Source organism: Anser cygnoides, chromosome 16 (genome assembly GCF_040182565.1).
Source record: "Anser cygnoides isolate HZ-2024a breed goose chromosome 16, Taihu_goose_T2T_genome, whole genome shotgun sequence".
In the NCBI taxonomy this organism is placed as follows: domain Eukaryota; kingdom Metazoa; phylum Chordata; class Aves; order Anseriformes; family Anatidae; genus Anser; species Anser cygnoides.
The window spans coordinates 7,085,931-7,105,796 of NC_089888.1; the positions used below are offsets into that span (position 1 = coordinate 7,085,931).

The 19,866-nt window shown below is 41.1% G+C and overlaps 1 protein-coding gene and 1 long non-coding RNA gene across 3 annotated transcripts; one reads left to right on the plus strand and one right to left on the minus strand.

The window, feature by feature from the left end:
• Positions 1 to 54: 54 nt before the first annotated feature.
• LOC106041807 (uncharacterized) lies at positions 55 to 11,644 on the minus strand. Of its 2 annotated transcripts, none has more exons than XR_001210719.3 (5): positions 11,508 to 11,644; positions 10,287 to 10,720; positions 7,629 to 7,843; positions 5,766 to 5,887; positions 55 to 431 (listed from the first exon to the last, which is right to left on the minus strand). It is a non-coding gene; the product is annotated as an uncharacterized lncRNA (long non-coding RNA). The 2 variants fall into 2 exon arrangements; XR_010825222.1 differs by having other exon boundaries at positions 56 to 431; positions 5,770 to 5,887.
• On the plus strand, positions 10,687 to 19,635 carry CYP24A1 (cytochrome P450 family 24 subfamily A member 1). Its single transcript, XM_048072595.2, has 12 exons — positions 10,687 to 11,417; positions 11,552 to 11,742; positions 12,016 to 12,109; positions 12,827 to 12,923; positions 14,116 to 14,207; positions 14,942 to 15,053; positions 16,419 to 16,564; positions 16,834 to 17,000; positions 17,169 to 17,247; positions 17,681 to 17,875; positions 17,985 to 18,096; positions 18,295 to 19,635. The coding sequence occupies exons 1-11, from the start codon at positions 11,139 to 11,141 to the stop codon at positions 18,093 to 18,095; spliced, it is 1,563 nt and encodes a 520-aa protein (XP_047928552.2). The 5' UTR covers positions 10,687 to 11,138; the 3' UTR covers position 18,096; positions 18,295 to 19,635.
• The last annotated feature ends 231 nt before the right edge of the window (positions 19,636 to 19,866 follow it).

Below are 19,866 nucleotides of genomic sequence, written 5' to 3' on the forward strand. Positions count from 1 at the left end.
ATAAATATATATATATTTATTTTTAATCTGAACTGGCTCGTTGGCTGTTTCTAAACAGAAACTGGCGTTTACGCTGTATAATTGCCTCCGCATGCTTGAGTTTATTTAGCTTCTCTCGCAGCTACGAAACAAAAAAAATGGGATCATCATAACATTTCACAACTGCGGGGGAGAGTGCTGGCACCAGCATGTTCATGATCCTCAGCTGCAGCCGGTACGAGGGAGGCCTGTGATCCAAAGCCCGAAGCCCTGGTGAATGGGTGCATGTGGTTGTTATCCAGAGCGAGAGCTCCACGCTGACAAGATCTTTTAAAGAATTTGCAGTGATGGAGGCTGTCATAACCTCTGGTATTGGAAACAGTGGCTGAGTGGCTCAGACAAGACTCGTTGAGGCTCAGTGATTGGCCCTGCTTCAGTCTGACAAGGCCTTTCTGGAAAAAAAAAAAAAAAAAAGATCAGTATCTCTGGTACCCAGGTACCTGAGGCTTCAGAAATTTAAATACGCATCAGCTACAGAGATTTCTGAGTGATAACACTGTTGTCAGGTGTGGAAGGCAACAATCCTGCAGTGTGAGATTCAGAAAGGTCTTTAAAAATATCTTCAGGTGTTTTGCTGTGATTCATGTTTCTGCTATGCGCTCCTGTGAGTTGCAGTTGAAATCCATTAGAGACAGATACAAAGAAAGCACCTGGGTACAGGGAGTCAAGGCCCTGAAAGGGGTGCTTTTAAGGTGCCTGGCTTTAGAAAGGACTTCAGAAATTTGGGTTAGAGTCTATGGCTCTCTGAGCAATTTCTGGGGAGAATTTGAAGCTTCACAAAGAAAGCCAGATGACATTGTGAGCAAGGAGATGTCTGAGGTCAGCACATTCAGTCCCAGGCAGCCAAAACTGCTGAACCTTTTCTCAGAGCTGCTGAGAATTGCCTCCATCAGTTTGGAGTCCAAAGATCAAAACCACTTCCTAAAGGCAAAATCTATAACCTTTCTTTCTCAAGCTATGCTTTAAAACACATAATAGCCTGATTGCACGCAAGTCTTGTTCTTAGAACACTTATCCCTGATAAGGGAGACTGGTGTACACTTCACTGTTGCCTGGTGGCATCCAAATTCACATCTTCTACTTCCTTTCTAGTTCCTGAATTATAAACAACTCAAGATATATGTTATCCAATGGCTGTTTTAATGAGAAATATAGGAACAGTCAGTGGAACAGGGTGCTATCATTTGATTTTATTAGAACCCATTGCTGAGGAAGAATCCAGTCCTACAGGAGAATCCTTGCTCCCCAACAGCTCTTAAAAGTCCATTCGAAATGAGATCAATGAAGAACAATAGAAGACAATGCCCAGCAGAAAAATGGGTGTATATTTTATAGAAACATAGAATGGTTTGGGTTGGAAGGGACCTTAAAGATCACCCAATTCCAACCCCCCTGCCATGGGCAGAGACATCTTTTGCTAGATGGGACTTTCTGATAAAGTCTCTCCACATCTGTCCTGTAGGCCCCCTTTAGGTACTGGAAGACCTCTGTAATGTCTCCCCAGAGCCTGTTCTTCTCCAGGCTGAACAACACCAATTCCCTCAGCCTGTCTTCATAGAAGTACTCCAGCCCTCTGATACTCCTCATGGCCCTCCTCTGGACCTGCTCTAACAGGTCCATGTCTTTCTTGTGCTGGGGGCCATAAGGATGAACACAATTTCCTGCAATTGGGCCATATTATGAAGAATTGAAATATGGCATGCTCCATTCAAGTCTTAGCACATATACTAACACCATCCTCCTTCAGCTTTGATTTTGTCCATCAGAGGTGGGAACAGTATAGCAACCCTACTGACAGCATGCAAAAATGGAAAGTTTGGGTTCCTACTTTACCACAAGCTGACACCACCAGTGTTCAGCTTCATGCTAGAGTAGAGCTGGTTTGGGACCTCTATTTCAGTAACTGCTTTTTGCTGAGTAAATGTAAGGTCAGTACTCCTTGTGGGAAAGAGTGCAGTAGGCTTCTAGCTTAAAAATCAGCTGAGGGAAAAACTTTCAGTGCTATCAAAATAATCTCTTTTGAATACTTAGTTAAAAAGTTGTCAGTTCAGAATTATTGTTCCTTTCAAAACTCCTGTTGCAGACTATTTGAAAACAAACAAACAAAAAAGTATTTTGAGGGGCCTTCAAGCTGACCTGTAATTTTTTTTGGTGCATAATTTTGACTTGTTTCCCACTGAAGAAGAATAATTAATCACAAAAGTTCTGCCTGGACAACTATGTTAACAATAATTTATCTTATGTGAAAACATAATCCTAATTCATACATTTCTCTTTTTCTCAAAGAATAAACTTTCATCTCTCTGGCCATTCTACTCTTCCCTAAGTCAGATATCTTCTCTCTTTTTAAAGATCCTACTATGAAAGGATGTAATCTAAACCATGGTTATTTCCACGGGTGGATGAAGTGAATAACGCACGTTAGGTCCAAGCCAATGTAATTTCCTTCAAGAGAAAAGGAGTGGATTTCATAAGAATCTGATGACTTGAAGGCTTTGAAAATAAATCTTTTTCTCCCACATGCTCAGGCAAGATTTGTGGTGTGAGCATGTTGCCAAGAGTAACTTACTGTAGACCTTTCTTATGTAAATAAAAGTGAAAACAGTGCACGAGTGCAAACATCTAGTGGTGGAGTAAGATAAACTCATTGAACCTTGTGACCTCATTTCTCTTTCAGTTGCATAAAAGTACTTGTCCTTTCTTGTGCTGGTCTTCATTGTTGTTGTGAGCACAGTTAGCTTCACCTTGCACTTTGGTGGGATGCCTTCTATGGTGTATAACCTCCACACCTGTCATCTTACGTCCTCTCTGGAGTTCTTTTTCATGTTTCCCCTTCATGTTACTTGCTGTAGCCTTCTGCAATATGGCTCAGTGGAATAGAGTCTTCCCATGATCTTCGCTGCTTAATTGAGTTGTTTTGAATTCCCAAACTCTTTACCCTTTTTCCTGAAGTTTCCCTGAAGAGCTCTTCTCTGTGTTTGAGCATCTTGAAACACCCACACATCAACAATGTTTGTTAATACAAGATGTATTAGATATGAGAAAACACAATAGAGATTAAACAGTTGGTTTGTATAGATTTAGCCTTTATAAAATGAATCACTACTAGCAAAAGGCACACCACGTTGTACTATTTTAATTGGGTCATTATAAATAAAGGGGCCAGTATAAATAAAGGGAAATAGAGCTTCACCTTCTGTAAAGGATATTTCTCTTTGCCCTCATTGTAGTGCTTTGTAGAGAGTTTCCGCAGCATCAGCTGGACCCATTAAACTGAGGGGAGTTTCTGCTGGCTCTTTCTGCCAGAGATAGAAGCCAGAGATTCCCCTTTGCTGGGAAATCCCTTTCTGGTGAAGCTCAGTAGAAGACCTTATTCCACCTACATGGAAAGGACGTGTAGGACATGTACCATGCAGTAAACATGGCACTTTATAATCTCATAATTCTGGCTCAGCAGAACAGTTGTTGCCTCATGGTGGTTTAAAATAAAAGGTATATGGCTGATAGAGAGTTATTTCTGCAACCCTGCCTTCCTCACCGCTACTTGGCATCTTGATATCAACGGGGAATATACCAGGGTCCAAAATACTGGCTATGTATTTCTCTTAGTCCATAATCTATCCCATTCCAAAAATGTTTCTAATCGTGGAACATCTCTCAGTTTACCAGGTACTTTTAGTGGCCTGTGCTGGAAGTCTCTCATGTCTATGCAGGTCCTACAGCTGAGACATCAGTCTCGTTTGTTTACTTGTTTAAATTCTATGGTTCATCTCCAATAAGGACTGCTCACAAAGTATCTGAAATTAGGTCTTCATCTACAGCTGTACAGGTAAAAACCGTTTTAAGGGCAGTACTGTCAGTGCCAGTTTCAATGGACACTATGTTTCTTGGAAGAACACACATAAGAAGGAATAAAGTCCAGTTCCCTTCTTAACCATGACACTTCAGGATTCTTTTCTCTTACCATATTATAAATTTATTCGTCACTGAATCTGGAGAATGGCTCTAAACTCAGATCTATCAGTAGTATATCCAGTCTGTATTGATATTCATGACTTTTTAATCTGCACTTTTTTTAATTATTATTATTATTTTTGGCAGAATTACAGTGGAGTTTTGGAGAAGAATTTTCCTAATATCGGATGTCCTCATCTGATACTTTACCAAAGACAGCAATAAATACATTAAGTGTTTTCCCAAGGGCAATAGTTGCATTCAGTAGTCATACACATGAGGAAACTCGACTCTTCCCTACAGAGGACTGTGGCCAGGCATTTGAACTGAAATAAACAGCAGGATTTCAGGCAAAGGCTTTATCTGATGAGCAGATGCAGTCTGCTCTAATCCCTGCAAAAGCAATGAATAAGAGTAACCAGGATGTGGCCCAGAGGGTATTGAGTTCAGCGAAGCATAGCCCAAGTGCCTTTTGGTTGACTAATGGTAAAGGGAGATAGAGATTTCATATTTTCTTATGGCTCTAATAAAGACAAAGGAAGCAAAATGCACTCAGCTCACACCAATTCACTTGTTAAAGTTCAAACTCTTTTCTTTGTGATCTTAGAGATGTACTGCTGGATTAATAGTATCTTTTACATATCTATTAGGTCTTTCATCAGAAAATACTCTAAAGGACACAGGCAAGGATTGTTGCCCCAGATTGTTCCTCCAGATGAAACAAAGCAGTGCTCCATAATAGTTGGTAAAAAAAAAAATATATATATATATATAAAAAACATTATATTCACCATTTTTTTTGAAAATTTAAGTGACCAGATATTATTACAAATCTGTAATCCTGGGCAAGATGATTATAACACCAATAACTGGCATTCCTCCCCTCTGAAGACTTGCAAATAGCCACCATTTTGTATATCATTCAGAAGGCATTAGCAGCAAACAACACAAAAGCTGCTAATAGCAGGTTGGGACTCTGAGGTCAGAATTGGCTCAGAGGAGAGATGACAGTGATGTAGTCACTGACACAACCTCCTAAACCATTCCTGTATTTTGACAAGAGTTCAAAATGTTAACCTCATGAGAGCATCACCTATTATCTTGGTATTTCAGGGGAATTTAGAGACCAGATATTGTTACTTATGAAACTCTAATTCTAGAAATATACATAAAGCAAAATTAACATGACAGTCTATATTAACATAATTATGCTTTATGAAATTCTATAACATGCCAGTTCAGGAACAATATAAATAATTAAATAGATATGTATATTTAAATAAACAAGTTTAATGTGCAGGAACAATACTTTTCTGTGTCAAACTGTCTAGTAGCATATCATAGAAATAGAAACTTGAAAATCAGAAATAGAGCCTTCAAAGTCTTAGCAAGTAGTAAGACTTTGCTTTCAAAAGACTTGATATGATGTCAGGTTTATTTCAGCAGAAACACATGCATTGGACCGAAAGTAAAACAGAGTAATCTGTGCAAATGTTACAGGCTTAATCAACAAATCCAGTAAATTGCATGAGTTTGTATTTGATTCAAGTGTTTGTATAATCAGCTCAGCAAATTCTCTCAAGAAGTCATATAACATATTTTTTCCAGGCAGTTAAGACTGTGACACAGCAACTAAAAGCTTCAGTTCATAAATATAGATCATTATTTTAGATTTCAAGTGTTGTTTGAAATAAAGGGATACTTGGGATCCTCAACATTTCCTGCCTTTGAAAGCTTTCCATGTTTTTGGCAAACAGTTTTGGATCACTTACTTACATTGTAGAATCAGGACCACTGGAACTGAAATTATTTTCATAGCTTTTCAGTACCACAGCACAAGTGCTACTTTGCCTATGCTAACTGCATGTGAACAAGGCAACAGCACAACACACACCTGTAAAATTTATTAGCAAAATGTTAAATACACCCTTGCTTGTGCAATCACATGTACAAACGCACATAAAAATTAAGTACAAATATACATGATTGCTCTTAAGTACACTGTTTCTGGAAGCAGAGCTAAAATTAATTTCCCAATGGGGAGAAATCACCAAGAATTATCTGTCTCAGGATGCAGATAGCTGCTTACATTCATCTCATCAACCATGCAAGCTGTTAGGGATTCTTGCAATTGGAAACTTAAATACTTATAGAATTTAGGTGCCTTTTGAGTTGGGGATGCCTGAGGATCTACATTTTGAGCAGTATACAGATCTAACACTGCACATCTCCACGTGAAGTGGCACAATTTAACTGATTTCTTTGGCCTGAATCTTGGGCAAAACTTGACCACCCAAATGCTTCTGTAGACTTTAGGCAGTATCTTTCACAATCTCTCCTAATACTTCCCAGGGCCCTCTGTAGCTGGAAGATCTATTCATAAATCTCCATCCAGATACTGTGTATTTACACAGGAATCTCTGCAGGTGTAACCTCAAGTGGGTGCAAGTTAGCCTGATTTCTCAGATACATCACCTAGAGTCACTAACAACACCACAGGGGGATAAAATGGTAATTTGTGAAATCTGTATAATCTCTGTATAATCTATAGGCTTTTGCTGATACTGCTAAAGTGAAATATTACAGTATAGACTAAACCTAAGTGCATAGTGCTTACGTGTCACGGATCATTAGGAAGCATGAAAGAGGATAAGTCACTCTGTTTCAGTGGTAAGGAGAATACTATTTACATTATACCTTTTTCTGTCCTCTAAATTGTTCTATGCATAACATCATGCTATGCTGATAACATCAGCAATAAATTGACACTGTTATTTTTAGAGCCATAAATACACATCATTCTTTTGCAAGGAAAAAAAAAAGCATTTATACTCACTCGAACAAATATAAAATATAGGGAGATGCATTAAGACTGTCAATAATATCAGAATGGAGAAGGATAGGATGGGAGTCAACAAGAGAAAGATGGGTTATGGACATCTGGGAGAAACAAGACTGAGAGAAACAGCAGGACTTGTCTTAAACTAGTGTGATATGAAGGAATCCAGCAGCAGTTATTGCTCTGGAAGTTCTGAGCTGTCCTGAGGGGTTCAGTTCACACTGGATTCCTTCATTGTCCCCCTGGGGGTGTTGAAGACTAGTAAAGAGAAACCAGGATTTCCAGTATCAACTTCCCTGGCACAATATCCACTAGTGAAATTCCTACTTCTTCAACATGAACCATATGATCTGAAAAATGAAATGTTCTGACAGATCACTAAATTCTACTGCTTCTCAAACTGGATGTGTCTCTCTACAGGGCTGTGTAGAAGGTGAAGAAAACTTCTAGACTTCTGCCAGCTCTGTCCAAAGAGAAAAATTCAGTCTGGGGCATCAACTGATCCTCACAGCATCCTAATGCATAAATCCTTTGCTACAACAACTCCTTTCCCTGCTCAAGGAGGACAAAATTGCTAAAAGAGACAAGAAAATGAAAACCAGAGAGTGGTTCTAGTTATCAAAAGAAAAGGGAAAATCCAATTATGTCCTGAATATTTCCAAGGTGACTATCAGAACATCTTGCCATGGGCCTCAATTTCTTGAGTTTCAATAAACTTATTTTTTGGTAAAGTAAACATTAACTGTGCTTAATTTAAGTCAATAAATCTCTTAATTTTCTTGAACCGTGTACTTACTAATTAGAGACTCCTTCCATAGTTGAATGTCGCAACGTTTATTGCAGAGGTAGATACTTCAAACAGGTCATGGCCAGCTAGAAGATTCCTTGGCTTGTGGAGTTTGAGCTATTCATCTCCTTTTCTGGATCCCTCTCTGAGGATTATCTTGTTCTCAGTTTGCTTGGCAGACCTATTTTTCCACGCTGCTACTGTCCTCTTGTAGGTGTAATCATCTACAATGCAATGAAATTAGAAGACTTTAGTGTTATAAAACTACATTTGAGCAAAAAATATAACAGTTTCTTTTGCTTTCATTTTACACTGAGAATCTATATAGTAAATTTGAGGTCTTGATTTTCTATTTCATTTCAGTTTCTCTTCTGTAGAATGGGAAATACTGTACTTTCCCATTTCCTAAGATGAGGTTAAATTCATCAGTATTTACAAAACTCTAAGATCCTCAGCTGGAAAGAGGCACAGATTTAGAAGTGTATAAACAAACATGAGCAAAAAAACTAGAATAACAACACTGTTTCCACTAGAGTTTACAAGTTGCAATCAATTTATCTTCCCCAGCATTGTGAAATACCTTCCCTATGACAGAGATTCTCCCTTTGTAGTCTACCTATTCGCTTATGACACTTAAATTGTAGCATTTTAAAAAGCACAGGAGACTTTGGAAGCATTTTTAGGGTCAAAACAGCAAAAAGCTTATTCCACCAAGGAAAAAGAGTAGAGGTCAGGAGACAGGAATTGTGTAATATATCACAAAACAAACCAACAGGAATTACAGGTATTAAGGAAAAAGATCCACTACCAATCCACAGCTTTTGGACACTAACAGATTCTTTTGGTGATATTTAGTATATTTGAAATGTACTAAATGAAGAGCAGTCGGTTCACTTTGCACTAGCTCCATGCTTTTGACGTGTTTTACAATGTGTTTGAAGCTGTTTTGTTTCCATGAGATCTGCGATCACACCTCAGTCTCTACATCCCGGTGAGAAATTCTTAACTTGATGGGAATTCCAAGCTACATTTAAAGAATATTTTACTGTTGTTTCCCAAAAGGTAGGACTAGCAATTACTTCTGCTTTGGAAGCAGCTCTAAAAATTGGACTTTGGGTACCAATTAAATATTTTAAGTGCCAAAAAACATGTAGCCTTTCTGTACCTCTGCAAGGGTCCATGTCAGGTTCTCTACAGAAGCATCACACTGGCAGATCATTTTTCAAGGAACATTCTCTCCTGACATCTGGCACTTTAGAAATCAAATCCCCCCCCCCCCCCCTTTTTTTTCTTTTTTTTAACCATAGCAGAAGAGAAGCATGGAAGAATATGTATCACAAGCTATTTAGTTTTGATCTTCAGATATTTTCTGCTCTTTGACCTAGAAATACTCTTTGCAGCACTGCAGAATGGAAGTGAGTTTTTCATTCACAGTTGGCTCTAGCTATTAGAATTATTAGCAAATATTGGGTAGACATCTGTGGAACACGGTGACATCCTCACTGTTACAGATACTTCAGTGGGGTCACCTCACGCTGTGAGGATGTGGCCCCAAAATTCATCTCAAGAGCCTTGCTAACTGGTGTTGATTTACTGTTAAAAGTACCCTTGATGCGTTCTAAAGGTCACATGAAATATCTCACTGAAAATTAAAGGCTTGTTTTTGAGATCTTTTAAAAGGGAGGGGAGGAAGAAGCGAAGGCTGCAAATGCCCTTAGAACTGCACTTTACCAGAAATTGAGGCAATCATTAGCTCTCTCAGCTCCAGGCCTAACTGAGCTGCAAATACACTAGCTTCCCTGCCAGAGAGTTACACCACGACCACAGAAGTTAAATAAAACCTTTTCCATTCAGTAATTTTAAAACAGCTTAATAGAACAGATTTCGTATTAACAGGGTGGTTTCTTCCTCATAGCAGTGAGGAACATGGAAAAATTGACCTGTGCCCAGTTTAGTCTTGACTTGTCTATTCCAGACACTTCTAAAGAGATCATTTCACAGGCACTAAGCTGTGACCCTTCACGTGGGTTCGTTTGGATTCCTTAAATAGACAGGTGTCCACAGAGCACACAGATTGTCTCTTCTCATCTGGTTTCTCAGAAGAACTTATCATTGAACCAAGTCTGAACTGCACTCAGTTGACAAGGACAGGCAAGATGTGCTTTCAGTGGAACTGGTTCAAAGAAAACAAATCACAAAAATAACAACTGGTTGGGATATTTCCCTAAAAATGTGCAAACCTTTGAACCAGCTTTAATCTTAAAGCCCACCTAGAAATGCTATGACCTTGTGGACTACGTGGTATGATCCCACAGAAGAAAATCACTGGGAGGGGAAGGATGTAGAAAAATCAGAGAAACACTCTGCAGTGAGATGTCATGCTTTTGTACATTTTTCTCTGTGTTGATCGCTGCCACTTTGGTCTTTTAGTTGTTAATAATTTGACTTTGAGACATGTGCCTTTCTGGGTCTCAGATTCAGTGCCAAGCCCACCTTCTGTCTATTTCTTTGCTTGTCCCGTGTCTAACACACCCATCTGCACGCTCCACATCTCTCCATCAGACACTTAAACAAAGGGGATTAGGAGCTGAGTCACAAAATGCCACTGGAACAAGATGAAAAAGGTAGCGTGGGGCAGGAGTAGAGTGAGTTCTCACAGTAGCATACCTGTTTTTCCTGGAAATTCTCCGGCTTACAGGTAGCTCTCTGTCTTGCAGTAAGATCCACAGCCTGTCTGACTTCTCTTGCAGGGAGAGGGCAGAGATCTGAGCACACAGATGTCCTGGGCTGCTTTATTTGTGCTAGCCCCTCTTCTGCCTTCATTCAGCTTGAAACCCTTTGGCTGTGTCCGAGGATTACTGTGCAGATTCCAGTTAAGAGACTTGTGGCAATAAAGGATTTTATTATTTTTTTTTTGTCAGGATTTAAGGGCTGCCAACACTAACAGCGAAGGGAATTTTGCCTTCTCAGGTGATTCACTCGCATGCCCTTTTCATAAGGGGGTGGTTAGTCAGCCAGATGGGGCAGGAGCAGCCCAACTGCCAAAACTTGATGTTCCTCGGTCCCTTCGCTTTTCAGCCCATCATTTCAGAGCGCAGAATCTGAAGGAAAACCGAAGTGTTCAGCCACCTGCGCGCTGCGGTGCGAGCACCACAGCCCCCTTCCTCCTCCTGCAGATGCACCCCGACCACTTTGCGCCAGGAAAAATAAATACATAAATAAATAGAAGTTCCCAAGTCCCCGAGCCAGAGGCAGAAGCCGGTTTAGGAGACGAGCAGGCAGCTTCTCCAAGCGGCGGGGGCCGCTACCTGCGGCGCTCCCCGCCGAACCGCGGCGCCGGGGACCCCCGGGGGACCGCGGCGGAGCCCCCGGGGACCCCCGCGGGTGGCGGCGCTGGCTCGGCGCCCTCTGCCTCGCCTCACCCCTGCTTGAACCCCTTGCCCCGCAGCCTCCCCGGGCCGGGCCGAGCCCCGGCAACCGGCCCCACCTCACCCCACCCAGGGCTCCCATTGGCCCCCGATGAAAGTCCAGCGAGCCTCCCCGCCGCTCTATAAATACGTGGAGGCGGATGGGGAGGCTGCCACCGCCGCGATGGGAGCCCGCAGCATCCTCCTCCGGCATCCCGCCCTCACCTGCGGCCTCGCCGCCGGGCGGCCTCGGGCAGCCTCCTCCCTGTGCGCCCTGCGGGGCCGCGGGCACCCCCTGGCCGCCCTGCCCGGGCCCCCCAGCTGGCCCCTGATGGGCAGCCTGCCCGACGTCCTCTGGAAGGGGGGGCTCAAGAGGCAGCATGAGACGCTGGTGAGGAGGATGGAGGGATGGGGGGAGAGGGGATGGGGGGAGATGGATGGGGATGCTGCGGCAGGGGTCTGGGGAGCGCCCCGCACTCACCGTGTTTGGGGTTTGGGGGTGATGGTCTCTTCTGCGCCCCCCAGGCCGAGTACCACAGGCGCTTCGGGAAGATTTTCCGCATGAAGCTGGGGGCTTTCGACTCGGTTCACATCGCAGCCCCCTGCCTGCTGGAAGCCCTGTACCGCCGGGAGAGCGCCTGCCCCCAGCGCCTGGAGATCAAGCCCTGGAAAGCCTATCGGGACTATCGCGACGAGGGCTACGGGCTGCTGATCCTGTGAGTGGCGGAGGGGCTCGCTGCGGGGCGGGCAGGAACCGGGACCCCCCCCCCAAAACTCCGCAGAGACCGGGACCCCCCCAGGGCTCTGCTGCCTGTGGCTCCGGTGAAGGTGCTGCCGGGGATGCCTTGTTGCACATGCCGCGGGGTTGTCTTCTAATCCCCCTTGTTTTTTTGTTTTTTTTTTTTTTTTAAAGCATCATCTCTCTCTCTCTTTTCAGCCTGGCTGTTTTTAATTCAGCCAGGGAATTTAATTCAGCCTTTTCCTTCCAGGGAAGGAAAGGACTGGCAGAGGGTGAGAAGCGCCTTCCAGAAGAAATTAATGAAGCCCAGCGAAGTTGTGAAACTGGACGCCACGATCAATGAGGTACTGACACATTCCTTCTCTCCCCCCACGGCCCTGGAAATTTAGGGAAAAACAAAGCAGACCAAGCGGCCCAGTTCACCTGGGTAGCTGCTCATCTGCTCTACAGCGATAAAATCACAAGTGAATGCTGTGAAATCCCCCAGGGAATAACGAGTGCAAACTGATTATCGGGTCTGACCAAATGTGAGACCACACAAATCTGTAGCTGAGACTCACTACCTCCACAGAGCAGAAAGATTATTCCACAATGATATGGGCTCCTGCAAACAGGGATTTTCTTACTTTTCATGCATTCAATGTTTTTTTGCCTTTACCTCTTAATTTTGGGGTTCCTCCTGCCAGGGAACACCTCACCCACCTCTTTAACCTCCACGTTCCTCACTGAGTTTGAGGGGCATCTGTGAGAAATAGCTTAAGCGTTTTTTTTTATTGTGAAGCTCCAGCATTATCCCAGTGTCAGACTGAAGCATTTTGTCCCTGTGGAGGAAAGCTCAGTTCACTGAAGTACAGACAGTAATAGCATCAGTAGTGTAAATCCAAACCTACATTAACACAGCGGGAAACAATATTGTTAAAGGAACAGGAAACATAAGTACTTCTATTTTATGCAAGATTGCTATCTATTTAAGTCGCAGTTGAAATGTTAATTAAATAGGATTTTTATCAGTTGGTGTTATCTTTTTTTTTTCCTTTCTCTCTTCTCTCCACTACTTGAAGGTCCTGGAGGACTTCATGTATAGAATAGATGAAGTTTGTAACCACAACGGACAAATGGAAGATGTATATTCGGAATTCAACAAATGGTCATTTGAAAGTAAGTCTTTTTTTTTGCCTGAGAACAGCATGCATTTTGTACCTGCAGTGACATTTCAAGTGAAGTCTAATTAGTGATGACTGTAAGCTAATTATTTCCAAACTACCAACTACAGTATCATGGAAATTATGTTGCAGAAAAGCCAGGGAACCATTAATATATGTAAAAATCATCAGCTGTTATACAAACTCTTCAATTCTGGCCAGTTATCTATGTGGCTTGTAAGAAAATTCAAACACTAATAGTGGCTTAAATCCAAAACTCGGGGGAATCACAGTGCATTTCTCTAAAGTGGGATCAGGTAGCCCATGACCGCTTCTGTCTGATATTTGTTAACTGCCAGCAGCACAAGATCAATGAAAGGATCCAGTAACAGTGAGGAAGTCTTCATTGTAGACAAGGGTTGGAAAATCCTAATTAAAATGTTTTGCATTGAGATTGAGAAGCACTGGAATTAGTTACCAAGACAGGAGCCTTCATCTTCAGAAACCTTTCAGAGCTCGCTAAGAAGCCTCCTGCCAGGAATGACAGGGCAGGACAAGCTGCAGCAGTGGTTCCCACAAGGAAGGATGGTCAGGCATAGTGCTTAACTGAGCGAGCTCTGCCAGACCTGCCTGCTTGTGGCTGGCTCATTGGGCAACTTGTGTACTGAGTTCATAAAAGTGCGTGTGATGTTTTGTTTGGTTGGTATTTTTCCCCTCTCCACTGTCAGTGGTAATGGCTGCTTTTGGAAAGTGAAAAATAGGAAGTGATGGCTCAGAAAAATACTATATTTAAAAGCAATGGGGAACGGGTGGGCTGTGGGATGCTGCCAGTGTTAGCAAGTGGTTTCTTCCTGTGGAAAGAACTAGGAGATGCTGGACTAGATGGGCTCTTCAGACCCTCTTTTCCTGCAGCTTGGTTCTTGTCAGTAGGGTTGACTAATAGCTTATTTTCCAAATATGCCAACCCTGTTTGGCAGAATGGTCTGCTGCTCATGTGAGAGGATCAGTGCTGAATCTGATTTGTGAGGAAAGTGCCCCAGGAATGAGGCAAATGTGCAGAAGGTATTTTGGAGTGCTGTTCTCACAGGTGTTTATCACAGGACAGAGAACATTTTTCAGGAGGATAACCAAAGCCACTGCCTGAAAATAAATGGTGGACACTAAATTATACAAGTGAAAGGGTGAATAATAATATTGCTTAACAACAGGTATCTGCCTGGTGCTGTATGGAAAGAGGTTTGGTCTCCTACAGCAGGATGTAGAAGAAGAAAGTCTGAATTTCATCAAGGCTGTAAAAACGGTATGGACGAGTCTTTACCTGGGGCTGTACTGATTTTTTCTACTGCTGTGGGGGTACTGGTTTAAATGGGTCAGCTGGAAAAAGAAACTCAGGCTTCTGTGCTACATGTGTATTGGCAGCCTTGTACACCTGATGCCACACTTGAATGTGCTGAGCATCTGACTGTCCCTTTTATGAAGTGCCTAAATCTGTAGGGGATAACTGTTGTGTGGACAACAGGGTAATCCCAGAAACATAGTAGTCGGGTTGGTTGGTTAACTTTCCTTTCCCTCCAAGGCACCTGTTGTGCAATGCTGCTGTTTGTTGGGTGACTCGGAGTTGTGTGGGATTATGCAGATTTGCTGCTGGGCATCTTGCTGCAACTTGGCCTCTGATGCTTATTGTCCTAATTTTAACCAACTAAAAGAGAGGCATCTGGTCTAGCTTAGTTTTTTAGCTCTATCTGTTGTCAAGGGAGAGAGGCACTGCCAAAGGGTGGCTTGTCCATTTCTATAACAGGTGCCTAAAATAGACGGGATGAATCACCCACTGCAGAAACCTCTTATTCTGTACTAGCTGTTCTTAAATGTTAGCTGGAGATGGTCTTAAGTAGGATGAATCCAATCTTTTCTGTCCAGGATGGAAAATCTGCCAGGATTCTGACTTCCTGGTGAAAATTACCTCCTACTTTACGGTCTAACTTTGTTCAGATTACAAATAGATTTTAAAGATTTCGAAAATTTTCTTCACCACAGATGATGGCTACTTTTGGAATGATGATGGTGACCCCCGTGGAGCTTCACAAGGGTCTGAACACAAAAGTCTGGCAAGCTCATACTAAAGCATGGGATGACATATTTAAAACTGGTTAGTTCTTTAAACTTGACTTCTTCTTTCCCTCTTGTTGGAATTAACTTTTTTCGTATTTGTTACTGCCCTACGCTGCTCTTAATTGCTACTTCCAGCTCAGATTAAGACACCTTTTCTGCAGCTAACCACAGACCTATTCCAAGCATAGGAGCACTGCTTTCTCCTGACTAGCACTTAGTGCTGGTTGTGTGGCAATACCCAGTCCACAGGGAACCCCCAGAAATTTGGAAACCAGTAAAATCAGAGCCCAGTTTAATCTGTCATAAATCACTGGAAACTGTATAAATGTCTCTAAAGCAAGGTATACAAGTTAGAAAGAGGATCTTGCTGTTGAGAAACAAGAATTTTACATGTAACAGTGTGCTTAAAGAAATAACAGATTTTTCTGAGCAACCTGGAAAAGAATTCTGAGTCTTAAAACAAAAACAATTTAAATCATAAGGTATAGTTTGGCTTTTTGATAACATTTCCTGTCTATTTAAAATAAATCAGCCTCCAAGGCTGCAGAAATTACGCTAACTCCAGATATGAAGCAAGCTTATATTGTCAATATTTTTGACAGTGATAGTTCTAGCTAAAGATTAAGAAAGACTTTGGCACTCAGATGATAGTAATGCTGAGGGGTATATTTTTCTTAGGTATTCAAGTAGTTGATATTTCAGGAGTTCTAGTCATGCCAGCCACACGTGCACTTGTTTTATTGCTTTTTAGTCTATGGCTGTTAAGAAAGATGCCTTAAACCTGTTTTGTTCAGAAAAAAAAGTTTGTTGCCTTTGCTTGGTATGAATAGTTCCTTAAGTAGGAACTGGGTTTAACAATTGGGATGTTCATGAGAAAGGATGGGTAAAATCTAGTTTGCTGTATTTAAATACAAGAAGTACATAACATTTGGCATCTATTGTTTCCTTCCCATAGTAAATGAAAAGCTTACACTTCCCCTCAGGAAATTAAGTACTAAAAGTTCTTTGATTCATTAACACATTGATCTCTTCTGAAAATCCAAGTCAATAAATCTTACAGACTTGTATTTCTGTTTGCTAAATATGTCACTTCACACATCACTGATTTCCTTTCCTAATTTTAGAATGGAGGATTCCCAGCGGCTTACAGGAACTCTTTCTGTTCATAGCATTTTGTTTTGTTGGTTTTTGTTTCTTTGTTGGTTTTTTTTTGTTTTTGTGACTGAGTTATTTGTCTAAATGAAAACACCATTATTTATTCAGCACAACGCTCTTTTCTTGAAAAAAAGAGCATACATTGGTATCCTCTTTCAAAATCCTGCCTGTGAGCCATGTTTTTTTTATTTTTGTAGTATTTTTAGTATTGTTTTTCATTAATTACCTCCTGCTACTCTCTCCTCAGCCAAGCACTCAATTGACTGTCGGCTGCAAAAACACTCTGCAAACCCTCAGGAGGATTTCCTGTGCGACATCTACTCTGGAGGACAACTTTCTAAGAAGGAGCTGTATGCTGCCATCGCAGAGCTCCAGATTGCTGGAGTTGAAACGGTAAATTCAACTTCCTTGTAGAGAGTTTTTAAAGTTAGTGTCCTTGCTTTCTTCCATAATTGAACCAACACAAAACCTGAGAGTGAGCTAATGCTGTAGTTGCTTCAGTGGCCTAAATTCCTAGAGAACAACTGGGATGGCTCCTAATCCCTTAGGTTTACAAAACACCATAAGGCAGTGGCCAACTATAAATGTGGCTTTGAACTTCTGGTAACTTCTTTTTTCTGTCACTAATTGGAAACCTTGCATTTCTTTTGATTTTGTTTCAGACGGCCAATAGCTTACTGTGGGCTTTGTACAACATTTCACGCAATCCACGTGTTCAGCAGAAGCTTCTTCAGGAAATACAGAGTATTTTGACTGCTAATGAGAATCCAAGTGCTGAGAACTTGAAAAATATGCCTTACCTAAAAGCATGTCTGAAAGAATCTATGAGGTAAAATTCTCAAATAACTTGCAGAAAGCAACATGACCACAAAGTTTTACCAGCTAGTGTGTACTAACTTTGTGCACCTCATTGTTTAGGGTTGTTTAGGGTTGTTTAATATACATATAGGAAGAAAAAATGCTAGAAATCTGACTCATTTTTTTTCTTTCACTGTAGATTAACACCATCTGTACCTTTTACCACTCGCACTATTGACAAAGAAATGGTTCTAGGAGACTATGTACTACCCAAAGGGGTAAGTCAATTAATTTAGTGTATTAAAATATTTTATCAATTAACTATCCTGTAAACAATTGAAGTTAGTTGGAAATTTCAGTCCCAGAATGACTTTGCCAAAGGATGAGTTTTGGCATCAGGCCTAAGTGAGGAAGTCAGGACAAGAATTCACATAAGTGGGAAAACCATCGCTGCCTGCACTGTTATTTAGCCAAAAATATTTTGGTGCTCCATTTCAAGATTTTTTTTTCCAAAATTTTCAATTATTTTCTAAAGAAGATATGACCTTTCCTGTGTTTGGATTAATCTTCTGAGAGTTGCATGAGTTCTTCTGAGAAAACTGCCTTGCCTTCACTGTTGCTTTTTTTTTTTCTGTTCCATTAACAAGCTGATTCACTTGGTAGCTCTAAGCCAATTCTAAACTGAGACTGTCTCTATTGCTTTGTTTGTAGACAGTACTAATGATAAATACTCATGCCTTGGGTTCCAATGAAGAATACTTTAATGGCTGGACTCAGTTTAAACCAGAGCGCTGGCTTCAGAAGAACTCAGTAAATCCCTTTTCTCATGTCCCATTTGGCATTGGGAAGCGGATGTGCATCGGACGTCGGTTGGCAGAGCTGCAGCTTCACTTGGCCCTTTGCTGGGTAAATACTCTCACATGGTATCTTTTACACAACGTGTGGTTGTTCTACACTTCATCTCATCAGACGATGTGGAAGCTAAGACATGCTAACTGAAATGGTTGTGTTTCAGATCATTCGCAAATACCAAATAGTGGCAACAGATGACAAGCCGGTGGAAACACTCCATTCAGGAATACTGATTCCCAGCCGGGAGCTCCCCATCGCGTTTCACAGGCGATAAGGTATGGGCATAAGGGTCTCCTGAGTAATGAGACTTTTCTTTGAACCTCATTTAAAATCATCTGTTCACTTATACTCGTATTTCTATGCTCTCACGATGTGATATTTATTAAATGCCATCATTCTTCGTTACTTTTAACAAAAAACATGTTATGTGCTGCAAAAGATCACAATATAGATTCTTTTTCTCTTTAATACAGCTTGCAAACTGACAAATGAGAATCCTTCTGCTGCCTTTCCTGAACAAAATATACATTGACTGGGAAAGCCAAAACCTGTGGTGATGGTGGAGAAACTGCAACACACACGCCTCAAACAACAGAAACAGTACCAACAAAAGCTCCTATAATGTTTTATTGGAAAGCATGGTTAATTCAGCTGTACTTGGCAATGCTAAAAGGAAAGAAAAATAGCCTGCACATTCATATACCTACACAAATACACTGGCTTAGTGCAGTGGAGGGACTGTGCGGGACGGAGCTTGATCATGAGCTATGGAGTGTTAGATATGGTTGTTAGTGCACCGGGAAACTATTACAGATGCAAGCTGTTCAGCAGGCTAGCCTGAAAAAAGCTCATCTCATCTCCAGTTTGTGGGTATCACAGTGGAAATCTGGGGGGATAGCAATCACGACTGCCCTGGTCCTGTTAGCTCAGGGTTGAAGAGCTTCAAGAAGTCAGCTTAAGGGTAAAGGAACTTGCTTAGTCCTTATCTTTTTTATTTTTTGTATGAGGGGCCTTATCCTTTAATGGAATCACTGGAATCCTATGGGTTCTGCCACTATAAAATGATGATTATCCTAACAGGATAGTTCCTTCAGCAGATGAGTAATATAAAATGCATGTTTAAAGCATCACAGGAAATAAGGAACCTAAATATTTCCAGGAGTGTTTTTGCTTGTTTGTTTTTGTGGAGATTTCAATACCTAAATATTCAATATTTAGATATTTCTATATCTAAAGGTTAAACTTGTCACTGCCCTGCACACACAATACTGTATGTTAACTATTATGGCTGCTGGTGTATTTTTCCTATGATGCAGATTCGAGTGAAGGTTTATATACAAATCCATGAATGATTTTTTTTATATATTCTGAAATAATATAGATTCTTAGCATTTGTTGTCTTCTAGGGTGGTTTTGTTGGCCTGTTTGTTTTCCTCTGTTAGTTATTGTCATACATTTACATGCTTGAGTATGTGTAAAGGAATCCGTGCATTATTTGAATCTTTCTAGACAATTTTGTAACAGCCAGTTTTGTAATAAAGATATTTTCTATACATATTCATCCATAGTTTTATAATAAAAGTCTTCATTGTGTTACAAAAAATCGTGTATTTCATAGTAACTTCTTGAAGAAAAAATTGCCATGATACTTCCCTCAGTGCTTGATTTGTGTGTTATAATTGCAACACAAGAAACAACCTGGGATGAGACTAATAGAAAACTTGTACTCTGTTCATCTGTTGTTTTACGTCTGCATGGCTATAAGTCTTACATCAACCACTGATGCTAACAAATACAGCTTCAGCACAAGCTCAGTTCTGTCTCATAGCAGTGTATGAAGGCTAAGGCTACATAGCTAAATGATAATGAGGGCATTAATAGCTATACCCCGTAGCCTCCAAAGACTCAAAGAGATTTTGATTCTTAACATTGTAGACTGAAGTCCTAAGTACCACTTAAGTGCCCCATTATGTCCCAGATTTCTATTAACAAAGCTTTCTGATGCATTCCCATACCTAACCCCACAAGCACTTCCCATCTAAATT